The following is a 22167-nucleotide window of genomic DNA, read 5'->3' as shown; positions in this document are numbered from 1 at the left end:
TGGAATGGCAATGGCTGTCCTTGGAACTGGTAGTTGTTATAAGTAAAGAGTAACGTTCGTTGCATTGCTCTGCAGCCCTTGGAGCATCATCATGTACTCGTAGTAAGAAAGACATGTCGAAAAGTTTTAATTTGCGCTTGCTGTATCCGTAGTCTCAATGTCTTGAAGTTCAGGTTCAGAAGTCTCTTTAAGCGGGTCCTCATTATCCATAAGCCTTTCGGTTTCCGACATTGTGGTTAAAATGATAAACTACATTAATGTGATGAAACGACGAAATTTATATAATATTTTCATGAAAATTATTTAGTATTTAAAATTATTTAATTATTTTATATTTACAGTGTCACCAGTGGTCCGTTCGGCACCTCAAAGACGTCGGACCATACACCGTCCCTTCTTGGAACTGTTACTGCGAGCGGGCCTGCAGGTGGGCAAAGCGTCGTATCGATACAACATCATTCATGATAATAGAGACGATGAACCTCGATAATATGTTTAACACTTATTCATCATAGCTTAAGTAATACTCTGAGTAGAAATGCGTTAGGAAGTAACTTATTTTACTTATGTACGTAACTCTGAAAGAAAACTGAAATGTCTTAATAGGCTTCAAATGTGACCGTTCGTAAAAAAACAATTAAGTATTATTGTTCGAAATCATATAATGCAGTTCGCAATTAGTTGCAATGGGACGATATACCTAAAGAGTCCGAAGCTGGGTATAATAACATTGAACGTGCATTTATAAAGAGAATGAAGTTATGCGGAATAGAGATTCTACCCTCTATTGATAGAATGTTTAATCATGGAGTAACCTGTAAAATGACATTTATGTAGATGCATGCTGCAGTTCCTCCTTCGCTTCGTTTTACTCATTGAAAGAAAGTTTCTCTTAAACTTTATTCATAACATTTTGATTTCAAAATTCTTTTCTTACCTTTAGCGGCCATGGCCAATCTTCTTATTAGATAGCTACATATTAGACCTACCCACTGCACTGTACACAATCCACCTGCAACCTGTTGGTTGTAACGTAGATATGTATGCGCTTGTAACCATGGATTATTTACATAGGTATGTTTTATTATTATTGAACCACAGAATAAATTTCGGGAGCGTCAGTAGAGCAGTAAAAAAAAATCACAATGTTTCCAATGATTTTATTTCTTATATAAAAAATGTCCGTCTTGCACTATATGTACATAAAACATAAGGTTATCATAAATAGCCCTTCTCAAAGTAGGTTAAAAAGAGTAACATCGGAATTCCTTCTAATTTCAACTACGTATCCTTAACATCATAAGATTAGTATGTCAATATTAATGTCAATTTGGTTTTACACAAATTTTACACTAGATTTACAGGTGTCATTTTGTTGTTTGACACTACTGCGATCCTTTTCCAAAAGAAGTTTATCGAGAAAAGCCAAAATACAGCTGTAAATTTAGTGCATAATGTATAGAATTTCTATACCATCAAATTGTCATCAAATATAATTAATACTTATAATCTAAGTATAAGATAATAATTATAATTAATTAATACTTAATTATATAATGTAGAGTAATGAGTTAGTGACTAAAGGATGTCCAATTGTCCATTCAAGTAGGTGTAAGTAGGTAGGTATATGTAAAAAAAACTTTATACAAATATTTTCAAACTATTTTACAGATGTTTCTTATAATAGGTAGGTATACCTTAGAAGTCCAATATTATACAGCCAATAAAGACCATAATGTGCAATAATTTTTAATACATAACTAAGAATTCTTGCACGACGAACTAACGATGTTTTAATAATTCGACAGTGTGAGTCTCGAATTCATCTCCATCTCTCTCTATCCAACACCGTACCAGATAGAGGGAGATAAAGATGAATTTGACCGCACTGTCAAGTTATAAAACATTGTTGCAGAATCGCGCTATCGCAGCCCCCGTAGCCAAGAGGCACGTCGATTCTCTTTCTACGATCACAAACGCTTCGAAAACTAAAAAATGTATGGGAATGACAGATCTTGATCACGTGACCTGTCGATAGCGAAGCGTTTGCTATCGTAAAAAGAGAATCGACGTGCCACTTGGCTACAGGGGCAGGTGCCGGGTGGGTTCAATGAGCTACGACTCTTAAACTCTTGCCGTGGTTTTAGGATTTTAGGTGACCGTACACGTAAAATCCTAAAATCCAAATCCTAATCCTCTGCATCCGCCCATCGAATTGAATACGCCCGTTATTCATCAATAAGCACACACAAACGACCGTGCACTGGCATATTTAGCTGACGCCCTCACAGAATATCATATGTACGCTTTAAATAGTTGAAACGCGGTCTAACGAAAAAGGTTATATACCTAATACTAGAGGACCCAGTCAAGCTTAGCTTCGACAGTTACGCAACCAACCAAACTCAAAAAAAACCATCGTCGACAAACCAGACGCATAGTAAGTACTCGTTTTCCGTATTCGTTTTCCTAAATGCGTAAATTCGATTTAGAATTCGGAGAGTCTACTGCAGACTTTACCATTTTTCTTAATTCAGAATGTATAATGTCGCAAGGGCTCGCATTCGCTACATTTTTATTGTAATCGAATTTAATGTATTTTATATTGATTTCATTCATTCGGTTTTCTGAACACGGAAAACGAGTGTATGTAGCCGGCTTTATAGTTATATATATCTACGTAAGGTTTATATCCTGTGATAATCCTACTGAAAACTCGTAAGTAGGTACAGTATACGCCAAACATCAAGTCCGCTCTGAACACGAGGCGAATTGCTGCGCAGCGTTGAAATATATCCCAGCGGTAATAATACCTACCTATGAAGTTCAGCATGTTGCAACGCAGACTAGAAATAAGGCGCACACTATAGCCGGCAGTAGATATTTCATTACTCCAAGCTTTTGAACGAGAGGGGATTGACTACCTAGATATTACAGCGAGCATTGTTTATTTGCGAATGGTTTCGTAACTGCCGTGTCGGTGTCAGCTAAGTTCTTGTTATATAAGACATTGGGCAAAAGTTCTCTAAGTTACTATAACCTTCCACAAATTATTTTTCCTTCCACGTGTTGTGCCAACTATTTATATATTATATTACCAAGTTATTAGTAGAGTAGTTGCACAAGGATAGAACTGTTGAAGAGTAAAATATACGTGTAATACTGAACTTAGGAGGTATTCTAGGAGCCACATAAAGATAAAGAGCATAGGCGTCCTCATCCTGTTTCATAGGGGTAGACCGGATGGGCCGTGCCCACCCTAGAATGGACCTGTGCCCACCCTAGGATTCTGGGCTACCCATATGGAATTCTATTATGATACTAGTATTAGACTTGATGTCGGGTGCCAGGCCCACCCTAGGAAGTAATCCTAGATACGCCTATGATTAAGAGCCCTGTTCACAAAACTGCCCTGTCCAACTAAACTTGTAAAGTGATAGTATTAAAACGATGTAACTAATTATGAAATCTGAAAAGCTCATAATTATGAACTTTGTTCCCTCTCATTCTGAGAGGAGATTCGAGCTCACCAGTGAGCCGAATATGGGTTGATAACGAACATATTTATTATGAACTTCTGTATAATACGAATATTACTGGCAATTGGTATACAATGTAACTGAGAAAATTTTGACAAATGACTGCATGCACTGTGTACTTGTAAATTTGTAATCTACTGTACAATTTTTTCTTGAGTCCTATACTTATCTAATAAATATAAGTACCTATAATATTAACTGTAAAATGGTTAAGTGACAATACTCATTGTTTAGAACAACCAAGAGATTATCATAATTATATATAATGGCGTAACTATAGAGTGCCATGGCTGGCAAAATGCCACGGACTCACGGCTCGAAGTGTCCCGCAGCCTGCGAGGCCAAGCTTCAACATAATTTACACAGAAAAAAATTACAAAGAGAAGACTTTTTTGGGTCTTCATCCCATTAATTACAGGTCTAAGCTGATATCTACTCAGAGGCACAATATTATCCGTCCACTTTAATATACTCGCGTCATATTAAAGACGGCGGATAATTTTGCCTCTGAGTATAGTTACGCCACTGAATGAATGTTATAACATTATATTATAGGTAATAAGCTTATTATAAGTAAAGCGTGCAATAAATAAATTATTGTTAAACCTATTTCTCGTTCCCCAATTCCTTATACATTCAAATCCATTGAAAAAAATCAATTGCTATCGTATCGGACGTAACTGTTAACTTACATCATTACATTTTTCTATTTCTTTCTTCCCTAGATATTTTATACTTACACCACAAAATGTCTGTTTTTATATTCCGTCGTATATATTTTGCATAGATTTATTTTAAAAAACAGATAAATACAAATAGGTAGTTTGTTACATAATGGCAAAATCCTTTAATTTAATAGTCCTGTCCATATTAGTTCTACTCAAATAAAGACACGAGTAAAATCAGTTTATTACTAGATATTATACAATTTTATTATGTCCTAAGAAACAGCACAGCCAAAACTGACTTTTCTTGCTATTCGACAGAACAAGCAATATCGTCTGTTGACTTTTATTTAAAAAAAAAATATTTAATTTTTCATAGAACTATATTATCATAGAGCATCATACTAAACAGTGTACCATTAGGCCTACAATGCGTGCCACATTATCTCGTGAAGACAAAATTACACATTGTCGACAAATAGTGATAATAACCGGTTCGACCGCTATTGGTAAGCTGTCTTTTTCTACACGATTCGCTGCCCTGCGTCAGCCAAACTGTGGAAGATGGTAATCTTTTGAGATAATATACCGGAAATCCAACATTCAATATATTCAATTTATCTATTTCAAAGCGTGTACTTTTCGACAAAAATAAGTATGTTGTACATCCTTGGGTGTATGCATGTTCTGTGCTTCTCTAACATTTCATAGCTCATTTACGTTAAAGCAGCTTAGTGTTTATCTGAATTTACATGAAAATACACTGAAGATTTTGTCTTCACGAAATATGTAATGAGTTGCATGTTAGCCCTACAGATTTTATCTACTGTAACAAAATAACATGCACTCACATTAAAATTAAATATATGAATTATGAATTGACTGAAATTCATACCTGTTTTAAATCATATGTATAAATAAAAAAATAATACTTTTTCCCTTACTGTTTCATTCCTCACATTATGAATGACCTTAAAGTATTATAAATTATTGCTAATTGCAAATCTAACATGAATTCCGTTAAGTTTATTTTGAGCTTAACTTTATTAAGACATACTGAAAATTTGAAAATAAAAAATAAGAATAAAATCTTGAAAAAATATATTCGCTGAATACAAGTGAAATAATACTTAAACAAAAACTAAAAGGAGGATTTTTTTTAAAAAAAAAGGAGGAGAAATAAAAAGAAACAAAAATAATACTCTCATAATTATTGTGTAATATCGTACATAATTATTTCTAAACATTATTTTTATATATAACATTAGTCTTTTTCATAAATGGCATTACATTTTTGAACATTAAATAAAAAACATTAATTAATTATCTACAATATCCGTATATTTCTAACTGTCAAATATATTTCTCTTTCTTACTGAAAATTATTATACTTTACATGTCACAAAATAAGATGAAAAATAAAAAAAAAATCTTCTAAATACAATAATAAAAATACGATCTTCTGGTCCTATTAATGAAAATTTACATTTAAAATACAATTAACAATAAATTCAATAACTAATACGTACAACACGATAAGTAAATCACCATAAAAGTCAAAAATATATTTGACAGTTGTCAAGTATGTACATCAAAATACTTTACTTATACTCCAGTCGAGTTAGTGAAAATAAATTTACAGATGTCAATATTTTATTACAATTAAAATGATTAAAAAGGTATTTAATATCAAACAAGTTGAGGATAATGTCTCTTAACCGACTCGGAATATAAGTATTACAAATAACGTAAGAAACACCTCTCATGTCGTCTTTTCCATAAAATAAACAAGGCCAATATTGATAGATAGATTTTATGTATTTAAAAATCACTTTACCATAATTTGTGGAGAATACACTGCTGTTAACACAGTAGACTCCGCGCCACGAATTAAGTCCCGCGGCTAAAACGTGAACTTAAATTGACAGCGCCCTCTACACAAATGACAATAACACCGCCATTACCATAAACGGGCGTTTTCAATAACTTAACCAAGATTACGGATAGATAGCTATCAGTAACAGTCAAACTATCTGTACATAGTCAAACTATCTGTCAGTAGGTTATTGAGAAGCAGATAAGAAGAGAAAGATAGATTTTCTTAACTTTAGTAAGCGAAATGGCGGATAGATAGGTTGCCGCGTCTACGGGACTTGTTTCGTGGTGCGGAGTGCAAAACCGCTTATTAAAATGAAAATATAAAAAAAAAACATTGGAAAGAGAGACACTATCCGAGAGACATTCTACGTGACATTAATATTAACAAAATAAATAAGTAGAACAGTGTGTAAATTGTGACATATCGAGACCTTACGTAATAATAAACATTGACTCGTTGGACGTTATTTACATTGACTGTCGACGGGCAAAGTGCGTACTGACCGAGATGTCGGTCGAATTGTGGAAAAAAAATAATTTGGCCGAGATGTCGGTCAAATTGTGGAAAAAAAATAATTTGGCCGAGATGTCGGTCAAATTGTGGAAAACAATAATTGACAGTTATAACCACATTGACCTATTCGATTTTACAGTTTAAAACATGATTGATTATTGATATCCATGTAATTAAAATAAGAATTCCCATGTGCATGTTCCTAAAATTACTCTTTAGCTTGGCAACTTCGTTTCTAACACTCCCGATGGTGCGCGCGGGCCGGGGGGGCGTGAAGCGATGAATGAAAAACCCACGTCTGGTTGCACCTCACTTCCCCGCACGCACGATTTCATACCCACGCAGTCTTTCCCCCCGTCGCCCGCATTTCATGGGAGTGTCATCAACGAACTTTCCAGACTATAGAGCAGATCTTATCGAAAGAAAGTCGGGCTTGTACATAAATTATTTTTACCTGACAGTGCAATACATTCAGTGTATTAATATGTTAATATGCATGTAAAGTGTCCATTTTATTATTTACTTATTACAGAAATTACATACTGCGATCATTTGAGACAACTACAATGTACAGATGCCAGGTAAATATAATGTAGATATACCGATAATGATACGCAAATAGAGAATTGTATATATGTATTTCTTTGTGAGCATATGCTTCATGCATCCACTTTGAAGTCTTTGTAGTACCAGATTTGCAACTGTTACGGTCCGGAAAAGGTTTATTTTTAAAAGTTTTTAAAAATATAAACCTTTTTTTAAATTAAAAATTATAAACAAATTATATTTCACTATTTATTATTTGACAGTAAAATTCTTTAAACACCAAACACACAGAAGCCGGCTTTAAAATAGATTTTATAAAAAAAATTGACACAGAATGAAACTCAAATTGTGTTATAACTCCTCCACGACTTCTGTGTGCAACATGTTTAAATTAAACAAAAATCATATAGATTGGATAATTTATAAATAAATGGTACATCCACATTTTAGATAACCTTTTTTTACATGCATTTTTTGATTGCACTTTGATTACAGTACAAAACGTAAATTGTTTCTAAATGCCCATAAATAAAGAGTTCCAATAACACAAACAAAACAAACAGAGAAAGAAGTCATAGACAAGATAAAGAAATGACATAGTATTATCCGAGAATATAAATTAGAGACTCGAAAACAATTTATTAATACATAGTTAGAAAAAAATGCTTGGTTCTGATGGAATGATAAATTTAAATGCCGTAAAGTATCAATATCAATACTCATTTATAAAATACAAGACGTGCTAAACGTAAAGGATTAGTTTTTCATAAATCTTCGAGAAAAATACTTCCTTTCTTGATACATTTATATCAATTTCGCTTTTCTTGCTTTTTTATTCTGTAGTAAATTTTAATTTCAGTTTGTGGTGCGTAAAAATTATTGGTTTTCAAATAAATAAATTTTGTTATCTTTCAAAGTTGATTTGAATTATATCACGAAGATAGAGTGACAACAGTTGGCCATAGTGTCAGTAATTATGCCCTTTGTACCGTTACGGCAATATTGATTAGTGGCATATATGACTTGTGACTTCTTTGGGCAAATGGTTTCACAGAGAACACTCTTATAGATATACTTTAGTTTGTCAACTACCCTCAGGTGTAAATCTAGTCAAGTAACAGGAAAAAGTCAACTTTTAACTTTCAATTTAACTTGGGTAATTCTTTAGGCAATAAGTTTAATTTTGCAGAACATAATCATTATTTATTTTAATTATTAATAATTACAAAATGTCCAATTTGTGTTACATGGAATGATTACTATAAGTTACAAATTATTTCTTTCAACATTACACCTTTACAATCCAAAATCACATTTTCCGAAAACCACACACATTATACACATAAAATATTATAGTAAATAGAACTCCCATCACAGACTAAGTTAAAACATCAACAAACGCTTCAACTTCACAACAACTTTCAACTTGTTGGCACGTCTGTAGAGGCTTTATCAATATTTTCCTAAATTTTGAATATATTTTCGACAGTTTCATACATTTCAACAACCCAAGTTTAAGTAGTGACGTTTAAGCAAATATGGCTGTATAATATCTCATAGCGGTCGGTGTAAGTCCAACTGATTATTTAATCTGTCCGGTTTAATAGCTAAATTGCATAAAAGTAAATAAGACAAGATACGGTTTCTCTTCTCATCGCAAACTTTTAATCTTTAATCAAATTACCCCAATTAGGGAAAAAAGACAGACAAATCTCTTCAGTTCTACCAGTTGGACATATAACGACTGAATAGACAAAGTAAGTATATGTATATGTAAATATTTTTTATCTGACACTACATTCACACAATGTGTATTCTCTGTGTATGAACGCAAGATGTCATTTTCACTTATTAGAACGACATGGCGTCTTTCACTACATACACAACAAAACACAAATATGTTGTGATGCCAAGTAAAAAACAATTAACACTTATACAGCCTTATTTACTAAATATTGCGTGTTTTAACACAGAACAATCGTGGTCATAGTTTACAGTTATCACCAATAAATTTCGTACTCAAATCCAAAGTTATTTTACAAATCGTCAAGTTTTTTTATAGTCAACAAAACTTCAATTCATCACACAGTTTAATTGTTCACAACTCACAAGTACTAGCTGTCCTGGTCTCTGGGGGTGGGAGGAAGGCTTTGTGGGCTTTGGGAGAACTGATTCACCATTTTGGTTTGCATCATGTTCAGCAGCATGTCGGAGTATTGCTCGATGAGGGACATCGCTGGGTTCCCAGAGTCGTTTGAATCTGGAAAACATTTAATGTTTGATACACTAGTATTTTATCATCATCATATTATCAGCCGATGGACGTCCACTGCAGGACATAGGCCTATTGTAGGGATTTCAAAACATCACGATCCTGACCCGCCTGTATCCAGTAAATCCCAACTTCCCGATGGACTTCGTAAGCCACCTGGTGGGGGGTCGACTTCGGTAAATTCGAGAAATCTCTTCGTCCAAAATTTCTCAGAGCCAGGAGACTTCCAACAGTGCGTGTTGCCAGATAAACTCTGGTTTGTACTTATGGTCGCTTAGTATTTTTATACAATACGTATTTTCCTCCTCACGAGAATTTTGTCGTCGATGCAAGCTAGGCCTTGAAAATAGCTAAAAAAATTAAAATTGGCAGAGAAAGATATACACCGTGCAAGTTTCACCGTCTGTAAGCCGTCCCGACATTTATTATTCCAATACAAGAAACCCCTTAACGATATTAAAAATGACCTCGAGCTAATTCACACGCTAGCGATAAAAAAATCATGAAAAACTTTAAAAATCCTTTTTAATTCTGTTTCGTAAGTATGAAGTTATTGAACTTTAGGCTAAAAGCGCATCACCTACCTATTCAGAGCGGCATCGCACTGAATAAGTAGGTGTTTGAAAATACAGGATGTTTTAAATTAATCGATTTTTGAAAGTTAGTTACAATCGTAACTCCTTGCAGTGCATTTTGTTTTTTTTTTTATAATAATACATTGGGTATATTAAGTGGGATTTAGGTTTAAGACGAAGAAAACTTTACGGTGTATAATATAGCAAATAGGCTACTTTTCATCCCGATATTCTTACACAAACGAGGTCAACGAGGGTTTAGCTCGATTTATAACTAGTAAACAAACAAACCTCTGTTATTGAGATGCTCCCCTTCGCCGTTGGTCGCCCGGACAGCACCACAGAGCACTTTCTGCGTCTCCAGGATAGCAGCTTCGAGCCCTGTTGGAAACGTACACATTTTGCTATTTCATATACAGATGCATTACGAATAGATTAAACTGATTAAAGTAATCACACTACAGCTTCAATGTCACACAAGTCACAACATACACACACACACACGTGAGTATTATTATTAACTGGCTTAACGGCTCAGAGTTCTAGCCCTTTTCAGCCTGATTAGGTTATCTTTTTATCGAATGTCCAAATTTACATTATAGTACATTAAAATATAGATTTTTTTTTTTTATTCTTTACAAGTAAGTTAGCCCTTGACTACAATCTCACCTGATGGTAAGTGATGATGCAGTCTAAGATGGAAGCGGGCTAACTTGTTAGGAGGAGGATGAAAATCCACACCCCTTTCGGTTTCTACACGGCATCGTACCGGAACGCTAAATCGCTTGGCGGTACATCTTTGCCGGTAGGGTGATAACTAGCCACGGCCGAAGCCTCCCACCAGCCAGACCTGGACAAATTAAGAAAATCTCAATCTGCCCAGCCGGGGATCGAACCCAGGACCTCCGTCTTATAAATCCACCGCGCATACCACTGCGCCACGGAGGCCGTCAACTTCTTATTTGATCTACTTCTTATTTGAATTTTTTCATGTCCATACCAGACTTCCCACGACTTCTTTCGTGTGATTTTTTTATTTTTAAAAATCAGGCTGAAACCATTTTCAAAAACGAGCCCTTGCGACAATATACATTCCGAATGAAGAACAATGTAAAGTCCGCGGTAGTCTCACGGAATTCCAAATCGAAATCACGCGTTAGGCAAACGAATTCGGAAAACGAGTGTATGCGGCCGGCCTTAAGCGTAGTTAAGGAATTGTAGCTATACTAGCCTTTCTTGATGAATGCTGTTTATCAACAAATAAATTAGAAATGAAGGTAGGAAATGGATGTCATTTCATAACTTATTTATTATAACGGTTTAACATAACAATAAAACCGATATTATGTGCCGAGAGGAAAACCATACAGCATTGTCTTGAAGATCGCATTTGTGTACCTTACCTTTCTATGGTCAGAACATCGATACATACCTAGTTCCTTAAATCTACTAAAGGAGGTGTAGTTGTTTCATCGTGCTAGCCAGTGTGTAAGCACTGACATTTTAGCTCATAGCATTGTGTACTGTCACCGCGTACACAAAAAAATTGAAATAATATCTTATTTTTCTAAAAAATATTATCTTATACGATTTACAAATACAATTATACATCGGTAATAGTGCATATTTTATTATTGTGGTTCGATCAATTGAGTTTCTTAATGTAAACCACGTGCACGAAAATGGCGCACGGAGCATGGAGACAACGGAAGCTAATCCTTCTGTTGGTTCGGACTCAATGGCGCCTGAGAGGAACTTACACGAGGATACTTCGAGTTTCAACAGCGGTTCTAACAGTGAGCAGGAACGAGAGGAACCTCGGTACACAAATGTGATCTTCAAGACAATGCTATATGGTTTACAATAGGCACATCAATTTAAAATTATGTACGGTTTGTTTTAAGCTTATTAGTCAAATTTATTTTCATTAATTTAAGTGAAGTGACTAGATTTATACCCTCATTTTGAATTTGTTTGTTGGTAAACAGTACTCATCAAGAAAGGCTGTAGTATAGATAGATCACTTACCACTTATGTCCGCCGCGCAGTCGGGTTCCCGCTGCAGCGTGCGGTACAGCTGCACCACCTTGCTGGCCGTCTTCGTGAGCTGCTCCGTCAGCGCCGAGCACAGCTGCGACGACGACACTAGCGCATTCAACACACATCACTACTGGCACTAAACTGTGATCCAGTCATGTGCCACTGATATTAACAATTCTATTTAATCAATCATATCAAAAGATATGAACATAATTTAATGAAAAACAAAAAAAAATATAAAAGAATCCAAAAACACGGTAAATTATGAAGCTTAAAAATAAATAAATAAAGCGTTAGTCTGAGTGAGTGTTGAATTTTGTGACTGAATTTAATTATTAATTTTATGAAGTGTGAAATAAGTGTAGTGATAAGATAATTCTCTCCATGATTGAGAATGAAAAGAAAGGCAACGTTTTCTTTCGATTTTAGAGTGGACTGATACATCAAACGACTCGACACTGCACGACGCATGTTATTGTACACTAGCTGCCGCCGCGCGGTTTCACCCGCGTGGTTCCCGTTCCCGTAGGAATACGCGGATAATTTATAGCCTATAGCCTTCCTCGATAAATGGGCTATCTAACACTGAAAGAATTTTTTAAATCGGACCAAGAGTTCCTGAGATTATGGCGTTCAATCAAACAAACAAACTCTTCAGCTTTATAATATTAGTATAAATTTTAATCAAAAGGAAAAGGATATATCAAAACCTAAAATTTAATTTGGCTATACATATAAATCAACTACACAAACTATTTCTGTGCAAGATTTGATTCCGGTCAGTTAGAATCATGCTTTACTACTAATGATGTAGAAGAAGCTATATCACTCCTGAGGTGATAACATACTTCTAACCATATTATAAACTCGTAAAGAGATATAGACGAAATTCAACCAATGAGGGCGCTACCGGAAATACCGCTATCTCTTTCATTGCGTTGGTAGAATAGAGATGGGACTGGGACAACTCCGACGTCATTAGACGAAAATATTTCTGTTCACTGATCGCATGTTAGCACCCCTGTAGGGCTAGCATAAGTCAAAAACATATATAGAGAAAGGGAGATCGTAATTTTCGATTGCGCCACTATTGGTCGACGTTTGTCTCTTTCTTGTCTCATATTATATCGTAATGCACATCTTAAACCTACTTGTGAAGATTCTACTCGCATTTACTCTATACATTTAACTTAAACTATTATACTACAAAAATTCTACATACATCGCACGGTATCGAGTCATTCGACATGACATGGGTACTAAAAGTTTGTGCGTTGACGACTATTTATGTTATGACTTCTCCCAATGTGACGTGCTGTTAGTGATTGAAACATGGACATACAATTCGCGTCCGCCGGCGGCTCCTGCTTGATTCGTTGCGGTTTGTTGTTAGAGGTTAGCCGCGCGGTTACTTCGCGAGCCTTCGCCGATATGTCGCGCTCACTGCCGCTGCGGCCTGCTTTGACAAGGGAGTCGCTGAGATATGCCGACATGTCTGAGAACCCCGATATACGTGATAGGGGCATACCTACTTGTGCTGTTACAATTTTACTTATGTTGTTGAGTATAAGTGAAAATTGGATAGAAGACAGAAAAAAAATTATAATAAAGCCAACCAAAAGTAACATTGTCCACTATCAATGATTGTTGCAAATATATCATCATTGCAATTGGTACAACCATATTGGATACAAGCTGTATTTCTACTTGCTTAGTTTACTTGCACTAATATTGCTTTTTTTTCTTATATGCAACAGAAAAAGCTATCTGTAATATACCAATATCAGAAAGCTTTGTGACAATAATATTTGAAATATTATGGCCCAGTTGCACTAAAATCTAATAAATGTTGGATAATCTAAATATAAGTTTTGCCAATTTCTTACTATATGACAAGTGCCAAGATATGGAAACCGGCCTTCATGTTTCTTACTTTAATCTATGAGATTGTCAATAGTATTAAAAAGATGAACCCCACACCACACTGAACTCGAAATGACAATCAGCTTCAACTGTTACATAACTTATTAATCTGACACGGTTATTTTAATGCACAATTGTGAATGTTATCGATGCAGGAGAATACGCCCATCCCTATGAAAAAACTGAAGGATACTGTGACCTTGGAAGGAATCTTACCCATTCTCCTGGTCCCCCTGTCGGCGGAAGCGGCCCGCGGCCTCTGCACCTCGCCTTCGGCCTCCGAACTGGACTCGGAGCGCGCGACGCTCACTGAAACAGTCGTTATGACGTGCGACATAAAGCCGACTATCGCGTGCACGTGGAGGCGACTATGTTAGTATTGTTAGCTGTGTCACTGAATTTGCTATGGACGCCTAACTTAATGCCTCTAGTGATATACACCAGCACTGTAATACTAAGAAACTGTAATAGTAAGATCTGAAATAGAAACCTTCACCTATATGTAAATTGGATCAAAAGTGTTTACATCAAATAGCAGACATCCCGCCCGCGTGATATTCATTCCCTTGGGAATACAGAGGTAAACTAAAATCTATGACACTCACAAATACTACGGCTTTCTACTGGTAAATGTTTTCAAAATCGGTTTAGTAGATCCAGAAATAAGCCCCTATAACCTTACACAGGCAACTTTACCTTTTCATAACATGGTCCTGGCTAAACTATCTTTAAAATACATGATTAATAATGTTTAATAATTGTTTGGCCGGGAATTTTTAGGCAACCTATTCTCAATATATTTTTAACATACCTACTAAATTTGATAAACTGGCCAGTGACTAAATTTTGAACATATTAGAAGTTAGGTACCACTACTGTGAATTTAAGAACTATATTATAATTTTGTTTTAATATAACTAACTAGATTTTTGACAGACATTATAATATCCTGTATTTTCTTGTTCCTAAATACAATAAAAACATTTTTTTAAAGAATATTTGCCATATCTTTTAAACAAGACCAATATTCCTATTACCCTCCAACTATTCGGGAAAGACTGTATTAGGAGTGGATACGACCGTAGTAGGGTCTAACCACCACCCCTCGATGATGAGTCCGACAGCTTTGCAGTTGAGCTACTGAACATTTTAGACATGTTAGCAGTTAGGGCACTACTGTGAAGTTTACGGGTCACAATGACATCATGGGTATAATCTGTCCTCACCAGTGCTGTAGGAGTTGGCCAGACCGCGCCGCCGCGCCGTGTTGGCGGCCGCCTTGTTGGCCGAGCTGATGGTGGGCCTCATCAGACCTCCTGCGCGGGGAGGTTGCTGACGAGACGGGGTGGGGTCGGACTCTGAGTCGCTCTGTGGGCAAATGTTTATCTGTTATATACTCTCATATATACAAAGAAGAAAAAAACGTTTATTTTAAAATTGTGCCACAGACCATAATGACGAAGCACTATTGCACTATCATAAATACACATCATATAATCATCAACCCATGTTCAACAACTCACTGCTGACTTGCTGAGCTCGAATCTCCTCTCAGAATGAGAGGGGTTAGGCCAATACTCCACCACGCTGGCCCAATGCGGATTGGCAGACTTCACACACGCATAGAATTAAGAAAATTCTCTGAAAATTATCTTAGGTATCTTACAGTGGAAGTAATAGACGTTGTGTAGGTGCCCCCAGGAGATCGTTCGCCCGCTGAGTGTCGAATTTAAACTCTATGCGTTTGAGAGTTCGACACTCAGCAGGCGAATGGTCCCCTGGGGGTGCCCCTGCAGCGTCTATGAATACCACTTACTTGGTTGTTCAAAACGCCAACGCTGGAACTCCTGGTCATGTTGGACTTGTTGTTGTACCGCGGCGCCGGTCGCACGAACCCGCTCGGCGATTTGCTCGCGTTTTGGTTCATTTGTTGGGTGGGTTTGGTCGACGCTGAAGAAAAAGTTCAAATATATACAATTATTTTACAACATGAAACGTCATTATAAGCTATGGCGTGCACACGATCTTTAATTAGAGTAGGCATAGTACGTATAAATAGTACTAAATGGAAAATCCTTTTGTAATATAGTTAGATTTTTAGTCGTATGAAGTGCACGCCACGGCATATAATATAATATTAATTTTAATATTATTAGTAGAATTAATAAAAACCATGCAAACATATACATGCAAGCTCAGCTAAAGTTAACAAAACCCAATACAAGTATATCTAAAAGCCTGCCCCATGCCTGCTCGATTAAGTAAAGCTTAATATTGAGGTTATGACCAATATCAATATTTCCCACATGTCAATACTACACAACTATTATTTACGTTAACAAACATTATCCCAAGTCAAATTTAATACTATAGAATTTCAAAAATATAATTAGTTTATATGCCGTCACCAGAGAATATAGTTATTAAAGTTTTAGTAGTATCAAAAAAGTGTACACTTTTTCTAAATAATCGAAAAATAAATTAATAATAATTATTAGAGATTACTGAAAGTTATAGTTACAAATAATATCACAAAAGTTCCACAAACGCAATAGAACATTTATCCACACCCACAGATTAATTTATGAATTACAAATTAGATTAGTCTATCCTGTAATTTCCCATCAAAACTTGAGTTTAATCTATTTGCTATTTTGATAAGCAAAGCAACTGTAAAACAATTGAAAAAAGTAAATGAAAAGATTTGTCGAGAGGTCTAGGTTCGATCTCCGCCCGCTGGACTATTGTAAGAAGAAAGAAGTCTTGAAGAGTTTTCTTTTCCTCAATAATTTATCGCCTGCCTAAATCAATTAACAATTCTATCTAAGCAAGCTTTTTCTAATTTTCTGGTCATCCGACCTACGGTTATACTGTTACGTCTAGATGTGATACCTTAAATTTTACCAATTTTTGGTAAAATTTGATTTTGATGCAGAAAGCTTCAAACAGCTTTTCCGTTGGTAGCCCGTAAATATCTTGTAGTACGTACATTAAAAACGTTTTTGGTCGCATAAAACGACTTTTAGTTTTTTTTTTTTATTCTGTACAAGTTAGCCCTTGACTACAATCTCACCTGATGGTAAGTGATGATGTAGTCTAAGATGGAAGCGGGCTAACTTGTTAGGAGGAGGATGAAAATCCACACCCCTTTCGGTTTCTACACGCCATCGTACCGGAACGCTAAACCGCTTGGCGATACGTCTTTACCGGTAGGGTGGTAACTAGCCACGGCCGAAGCCTCCCACCGGCCAAACCTAAAAGATGTTTCTTGTCTCTCCTGTAAAGTTAGTCAATTTGCACGTACGAGCTATCACACCTAGACCGACGGTATGTCATTGGATTGGAGTTATAGGAATTACTCCACAACACCCTGTATAGATGGATTTGACGATGTTGTTAGTCTGAGAGGAAATCCCGCCACCACGTTTACCTGGCGACATCCTCGGCGCCGGCACGGGCTTGGCGGCGAGGTCGGACAGCGAGATGGCGCGCCTCATCCCCGACTCTTCGGGCTCCGAAGGCGACATGTGGCTGCGCGCTCCTACACACCACGCGCATTACATGCATGCTCAACGCTCAACACATACTGGTTACACTCAACTTGGTCTAATGTCTTTCGTTTACGTCATCAACCGCTATTTACCTTTTTTTTAAGTCAAAATTCAGTCTCAAGTTAATTATAACATTTTCTATACGACTTTGTGTGTGCTTCTTATGCTTTTCAATACTTCTTGAGGCTTTGACAGTGGTAAGGAGTTCAAAACCAAAGTAGGTCTTTAAATATTTGAAATAGACAAAGGTTGATAAATATTCTTTTGTCCAATGACTTTTTGAATAAAATATGCATTGTGTCGAAAAGTGAATTTAAAGAAACGAAAAAGGTGCCTTTTTATGTTATTTCATATTATTATAAAAATTCAATTGATTTAAATTCAAAGTACTAAAAACTTCTTGAGAATACTATCATAGCAACTTTTAGGTTCGTTTAACAGTTTCAACAGTACAGGATCTGATTTACTTTTTTTATTAATTACTCTAATGCTTTCAATTATCTAAATTGTCTAATAGAAAATGTTATACACGAGTTTAGTCCAAACGAAAATTCTAAGCGTTTATTAAAGTATGTTAGACATTTATAATGACCAAATTGATACAGGCAAAAGCAATATCGTTTTCAATCGATTATAAGAAAATCGTGCAACGTGACAATATAAAAATATTCAATGAAAAATGCATGCTGACATAGCATTAAGCCATGATTTGTGATGTGTTGTGTTATGAAATCAAACAAAATGGACTATAGTTTCACAAGATATCACAAATATAGCTAAAGCTCTTCTTTAAACGAAATTATAACGATTACAAAGATACTATACATAAACAATCTAGATTAAAGCGCAACAAAAGGATCGCGACGACATCTAAGTATCATGCGAGTCCAACCTGCTATTGGTGAGAATTTCGACGGTAGGACGGGAGTTATGGGCAACTTTCGAACTAAGCCCCTTGGGGCATTTCCAGAATTTAAAAGTGGTCTTATCCTACTAGACGATGCGATGTGCTGATTTTCCGTATACATTCTCGGCGGTTCCCGAATAATCTTTCTAAAAGGGACTTTTGGTCTGTTGAATCCGTAAAAAGACATCCTTTTAGGTGAATTAGTACAACTGGAACTTGTTGTCGACGATTCATAATTTTCACTATCCAAATGTACATCCGTTTTAGGAATTACCATTTCATTATACACCCTTTGCGGGAGTGACTTTCTTGGTTTCGGTACATTTTGAAACGTATTGTTCAACGGTTCTTTAGGCTCAGATTCTTCTACTTCAACGGTTTCGTTGCCAGCGTCATTTGATACATCTACGCCTCCGACAGTTAAACCAATTTGATCCGTATCCAATATATCCGGCAAGCTCAAGTTGCGCTTGATCTCTTTATTGTCAGAATTTTCAGTATCTGTATCAGCTTCCTCCAAAGTTAGAGAAGCAAAGTTATGGACAGTATTTTGTTTATTTGCTAACTTTTCAAACTTCCTAGATAAAACTTTAACTACACCTTTTCCATCGTTTATATTGGCCTTTAATGGCTTCATACGCCATTCTTTTAATATTTTCTCTTGTAATATTTTTCTTTCCTCCATTTCCACTAACTTGTTAATAATTTCTAGCTTTCGCTCGATATACTTATATTTTTCGAAATCATCATTCCCAGGAGCTATATTTTCTTTGGCTTCACTATTTTGGCCACTGTGAGACGGAATAGGTTTATCTATATGACTTTTGGCAAAATTCAAATTCGTCTGATCTTTGATAGTCTTGTTATATTTTTTGTTTTCTTGTTCTGCATAGTAGTCTAATGAATCTTTAGTAAAATCATGACTGCTTTCAATTACATCTAAAGAATCCATACTCGCGTGCGTCATGTTTTCGACTCTCTGCATAGCAAAGACTTCGAGACTATCCATTTGTATTTCAGACCTATTGTCATTAACATCTTTTTCTTTCACAAAAACGTCAAACGTTTTCTCTGAATTATCTTCCTTTGAATCTTCTACATTTGAATTCTTGTCTTCTTGTTTCCTATTCGATATATAATTTTTATTTTGCAATCCATCTAATTTTGCTTTGTATTGCGAAGTTATGGAAGAACTTAGTGTTGATTTTTCTAAACCGGCTTTTAATCTATTATTAAGCTTTATGGAAGACGTTCTTTTAATTGGTTTAGGAGGTTTATGTGGCACAAATTCCATCGTTATTTTGGCATTATTTTTTTGACTTGAATCTCTCTCAAGGCTTTTTGTGGCGTTATTATATTTAGATACGTTGGCTTTATCTTTATTTAGTTGATTTTTATTAATCTTTGTCTGAGTGTTCTTTCTTATTTGGTCTTCGAATTTTTCAAGATTCTTCTTTACATGAGAATTTCGCTTTTCCATTAGATTCTTTAAAGGATTTGGTTTCGATGCTGGTTCTAAGACAACTTCAAAACTACAGCTTTTAGATTTAACCATTGCATTCGAATCACATCCTTCCATTTCACTCTTGTATTTATGCTTATCAGAAAATTTTGGTTGGAGCGATTTACTTGTATTTGCCATATAGTCTGACGTGTTCAACCTCGGTATTTCGTCAGCTTTTTTATTTTCTTTGTCATACTTTTGAACGTTACTTCCGTCAAAATAGTACGCAATATTTTTAGCCGGCGGAGGTTGTTTAGAAGCAGAATCATATAGACTTTTGGAACGTGTAACTGTTTTATGACCCGAAAATTCTCCTGCTGGTATATCAAACCCATATATTTTATTTCCTGATGGCTTTTGACTTACCACGACTGCTGCTTGATCTTTATATTCCATCTTTGGAGTACTCCGTTCAGCAAGATAGTTGTTATACATATACCCAGTTAAGTATGGCACATTGTTTGGGCTTGAACCGTAACTTTTTGATGTATTGTCAAATTCATAACAGCTTTGACTGTTGGGCACACCTATAGGGTAGTTTTTGGTACGAGAAGGCCTCGTTGCTTCGAAAAGCATTTCCAAGGGAGCACTTTTTGTACATTCAGAGTCATCAGATAAAACGCTTTCCAAAGAATTACAATTAGTTCTTGACATAAGAATATCGTTATCCAGAAACTCGTCAGATAATATTGATTCTTGACTACAGCTTGTCTTCATATATTTCTTCTGGTTTAGGAAGAAACTAGCACTGCTGTGCCTGTGATTTTCTAGATATTTCATGTCAGGTTCATTGATGTTTTCTGATGAACAATTATGCGAATCGTTTAAATTGTATCGACTATCTGAAAATTTAGCTTGTTGGAATGCTACTTCATTGCCATATTTTAGGAATATCTCATTAGATACACTAGAGCAATTGGAATTATCACTTAAAACAGACTCATTTGATCGTGTTATACACCGCTTAGTCAAAACGCTTTGGCATCTATACATATTGTAATTTAGTTGCATGTCTTCATCTATAATATCATCTAGATTCGATGGCATATTTCTTGGTAAAGTGGAACTTTTCTGTGACGCACATACCATTTTTACAGGAACAATTGGTTTGTCATAAGTCCCAAAGATTTCGTAATTTGAAACTGCTTTACGAGGCATGGTGTTACGTTTATTATGTTTTTTGCAAACTTTTTTAGAATACAATTTATTCTTGCAACTTGCATCTTGGCTTAAACTACAATCTTCGAGGGAATCTGATGAGAAATTACCATCGTCTCTCTCCTGTATTTCTTTTGTGGGTTGTAAATCTAAATCACTTTGGCCGTTGGGTCCAAATTCATCTAAATCACCGTATTTTTTTGTTATTTCTGCAATCATTTTTTCTGTATCACTTTTGATAGTATCTACAATATTTCGGCTATCTTGTATTTTACTGTCAAGACCTACGAAAAAGCTAAGAGAATTTCTTTTCCTTGTGTCAACACCATGATCTTTTAATTTTTTTTGGTTATTTTCATGTTGAGCTACTTTATCCGCCCATTTACATTCTTCCGATACCGGCGAAACGGGACAAGACTTATAATTTTTAAATATACTCCTGGCATTCGGTTTGGGTGTTTTTGGTTGTGGTTTTTCACTAAGGTTTAATTGAAAATTTCTTGGTGGTAATTTTGGAGGCTCTTTTTCTTCACAGGCGGTTGGGAAAAGGCGATTAAAGACTTTGGATCCAGGTTTCTTACTCATATCAACTGTAAAGGATAAGTTCTGCTTTTGCGGTTTGTTTTCTCTAAAGACCATTGGCTTCGTGTTCGATTGTGCGTTGATATTTTTTTTGTAACTATGATTTGATTCTAAATTAACTCTGGGTGGTATGTACGGTGGTGTATTATCTAAATATTCTGGTATCATTTTATGATTTAAATTTGCAGGTATAGCGTAAGGGTTTTTGTTCCGAAAGTCTAAATTCATATTTTGATAGTTCAAGCTATCAAAAAAGTTAGTGGATAAGCTATCTAGATTTTCCTCGGGACAAATGGGGGGATTAGTGAATCCTGGTCAGCATTAAGAGGGAATAAAGTTGATTAATAAACAGCTTTAGGAACGATGTTATATGAAAATGATTTCATAGCAACTGTGTTAAATTGTGGCTAATCATAAATATGAATAACTAAATATTAAGTTATCTTATCATGTTTAATATATTTATAATCAGCCACATAGCAATAGCAAAGAAAAACGCATCAGCGTAATACC

General features: G+C 35.5%; 2 protein-coding genes across 10 annotated transcripts in view; both read right to left on the bottom strand.

The window, feature by feature from the left end:
* Window positions 1–2586: 2586 nt before the first annotated feature.
* LOC112058620 (mitogen-activated protein kinase-binding protein 1) overlaps window positions 2587–22167 on the bottom strand; it is a 134309-nt gene continuing 114728 nt past the window's right edge. For 7 of the 9 annotated variants that reach the window (XM_024099528.2, XM_024099535.2, XM_024099536.2 and 4 more), the window contains 8 exons: window positions 17383–17493; window positions 15769–15902; window positions 15179–15320; window positions 14169–14261; window positions 13372–13485; window positions 12018–12134; window positions 10281–10370; window positions 2587–9402 (listed from right to left, as the gene is read on the bottom strand). In XM_024099528.2, the coding sequence (XP_023955296.2) occupies window positions 9257–9402; window positions 10281–10370; window positions 12018–12134; window positions 13372–13485; window positions 14169–14261; window positions 15179–15320; window positions 15769–15902; window positions 17383–17493 (947 nt within the window). In that variant the 3' untranslated portion in view covers window positions 2587–9256. The remainder of the gene's footprint in view (window positions 9403–10280; window positions 10371–12017; window positions 12135–13371; window positions 13486–14168; window positions 14262–15178; window positions 15321–15768; window positions 15903–17382; window positions 17494–22167) is intronic. The other 2 variants (XM_024099533.2, XM_024099534.2) reach the window with 2 other exon arrangements.
* On the bottom strand, window positions 17500–22160 carry LOC112058621 (uncharacterized). Its single transcript, XM_024099537.2, has one exon. It carries the CDS (start codon window positions 21880–21882, stop codon window positions 18343–18345), a length of 3540 nt encoding a protein of 1179 aa, XP_023955305.2. The 5' UTR covers window positions 21883–22160; the 3' UTR covers window positions 17500–18342.

The sequence above is a fragment of the Bicyclus anynana genome, chromosome 8 (assembly GCF_947172395.1).
Source record: "Bicyclus anynana chromosome 8, ilBicAnyn1.1, whole genome shotgun sequence".
Classification (NCBI taxonomy): domain Eukaryota; kingdom Metazoa; phylum Arthropoda; class Insecta; order Lepidoptera; family Nymphalidae; genus Bicyclus; species Bicyclus anynana.
Note: the sequence above shows the minus strand (reverse complement) of the source record. Positions and strands in the feature narration are given on the sequence as shown.

Bases quoted from the DNA above. Each gene is read 5' to 3' on its own strand.
- LOC112058621 (XM_024099537.2), bottom strand. From the start codon at position 21,882: ATGAATTTAGACTTTCGGAACAAAAACCCTTACGCTATACCTGCAAAT.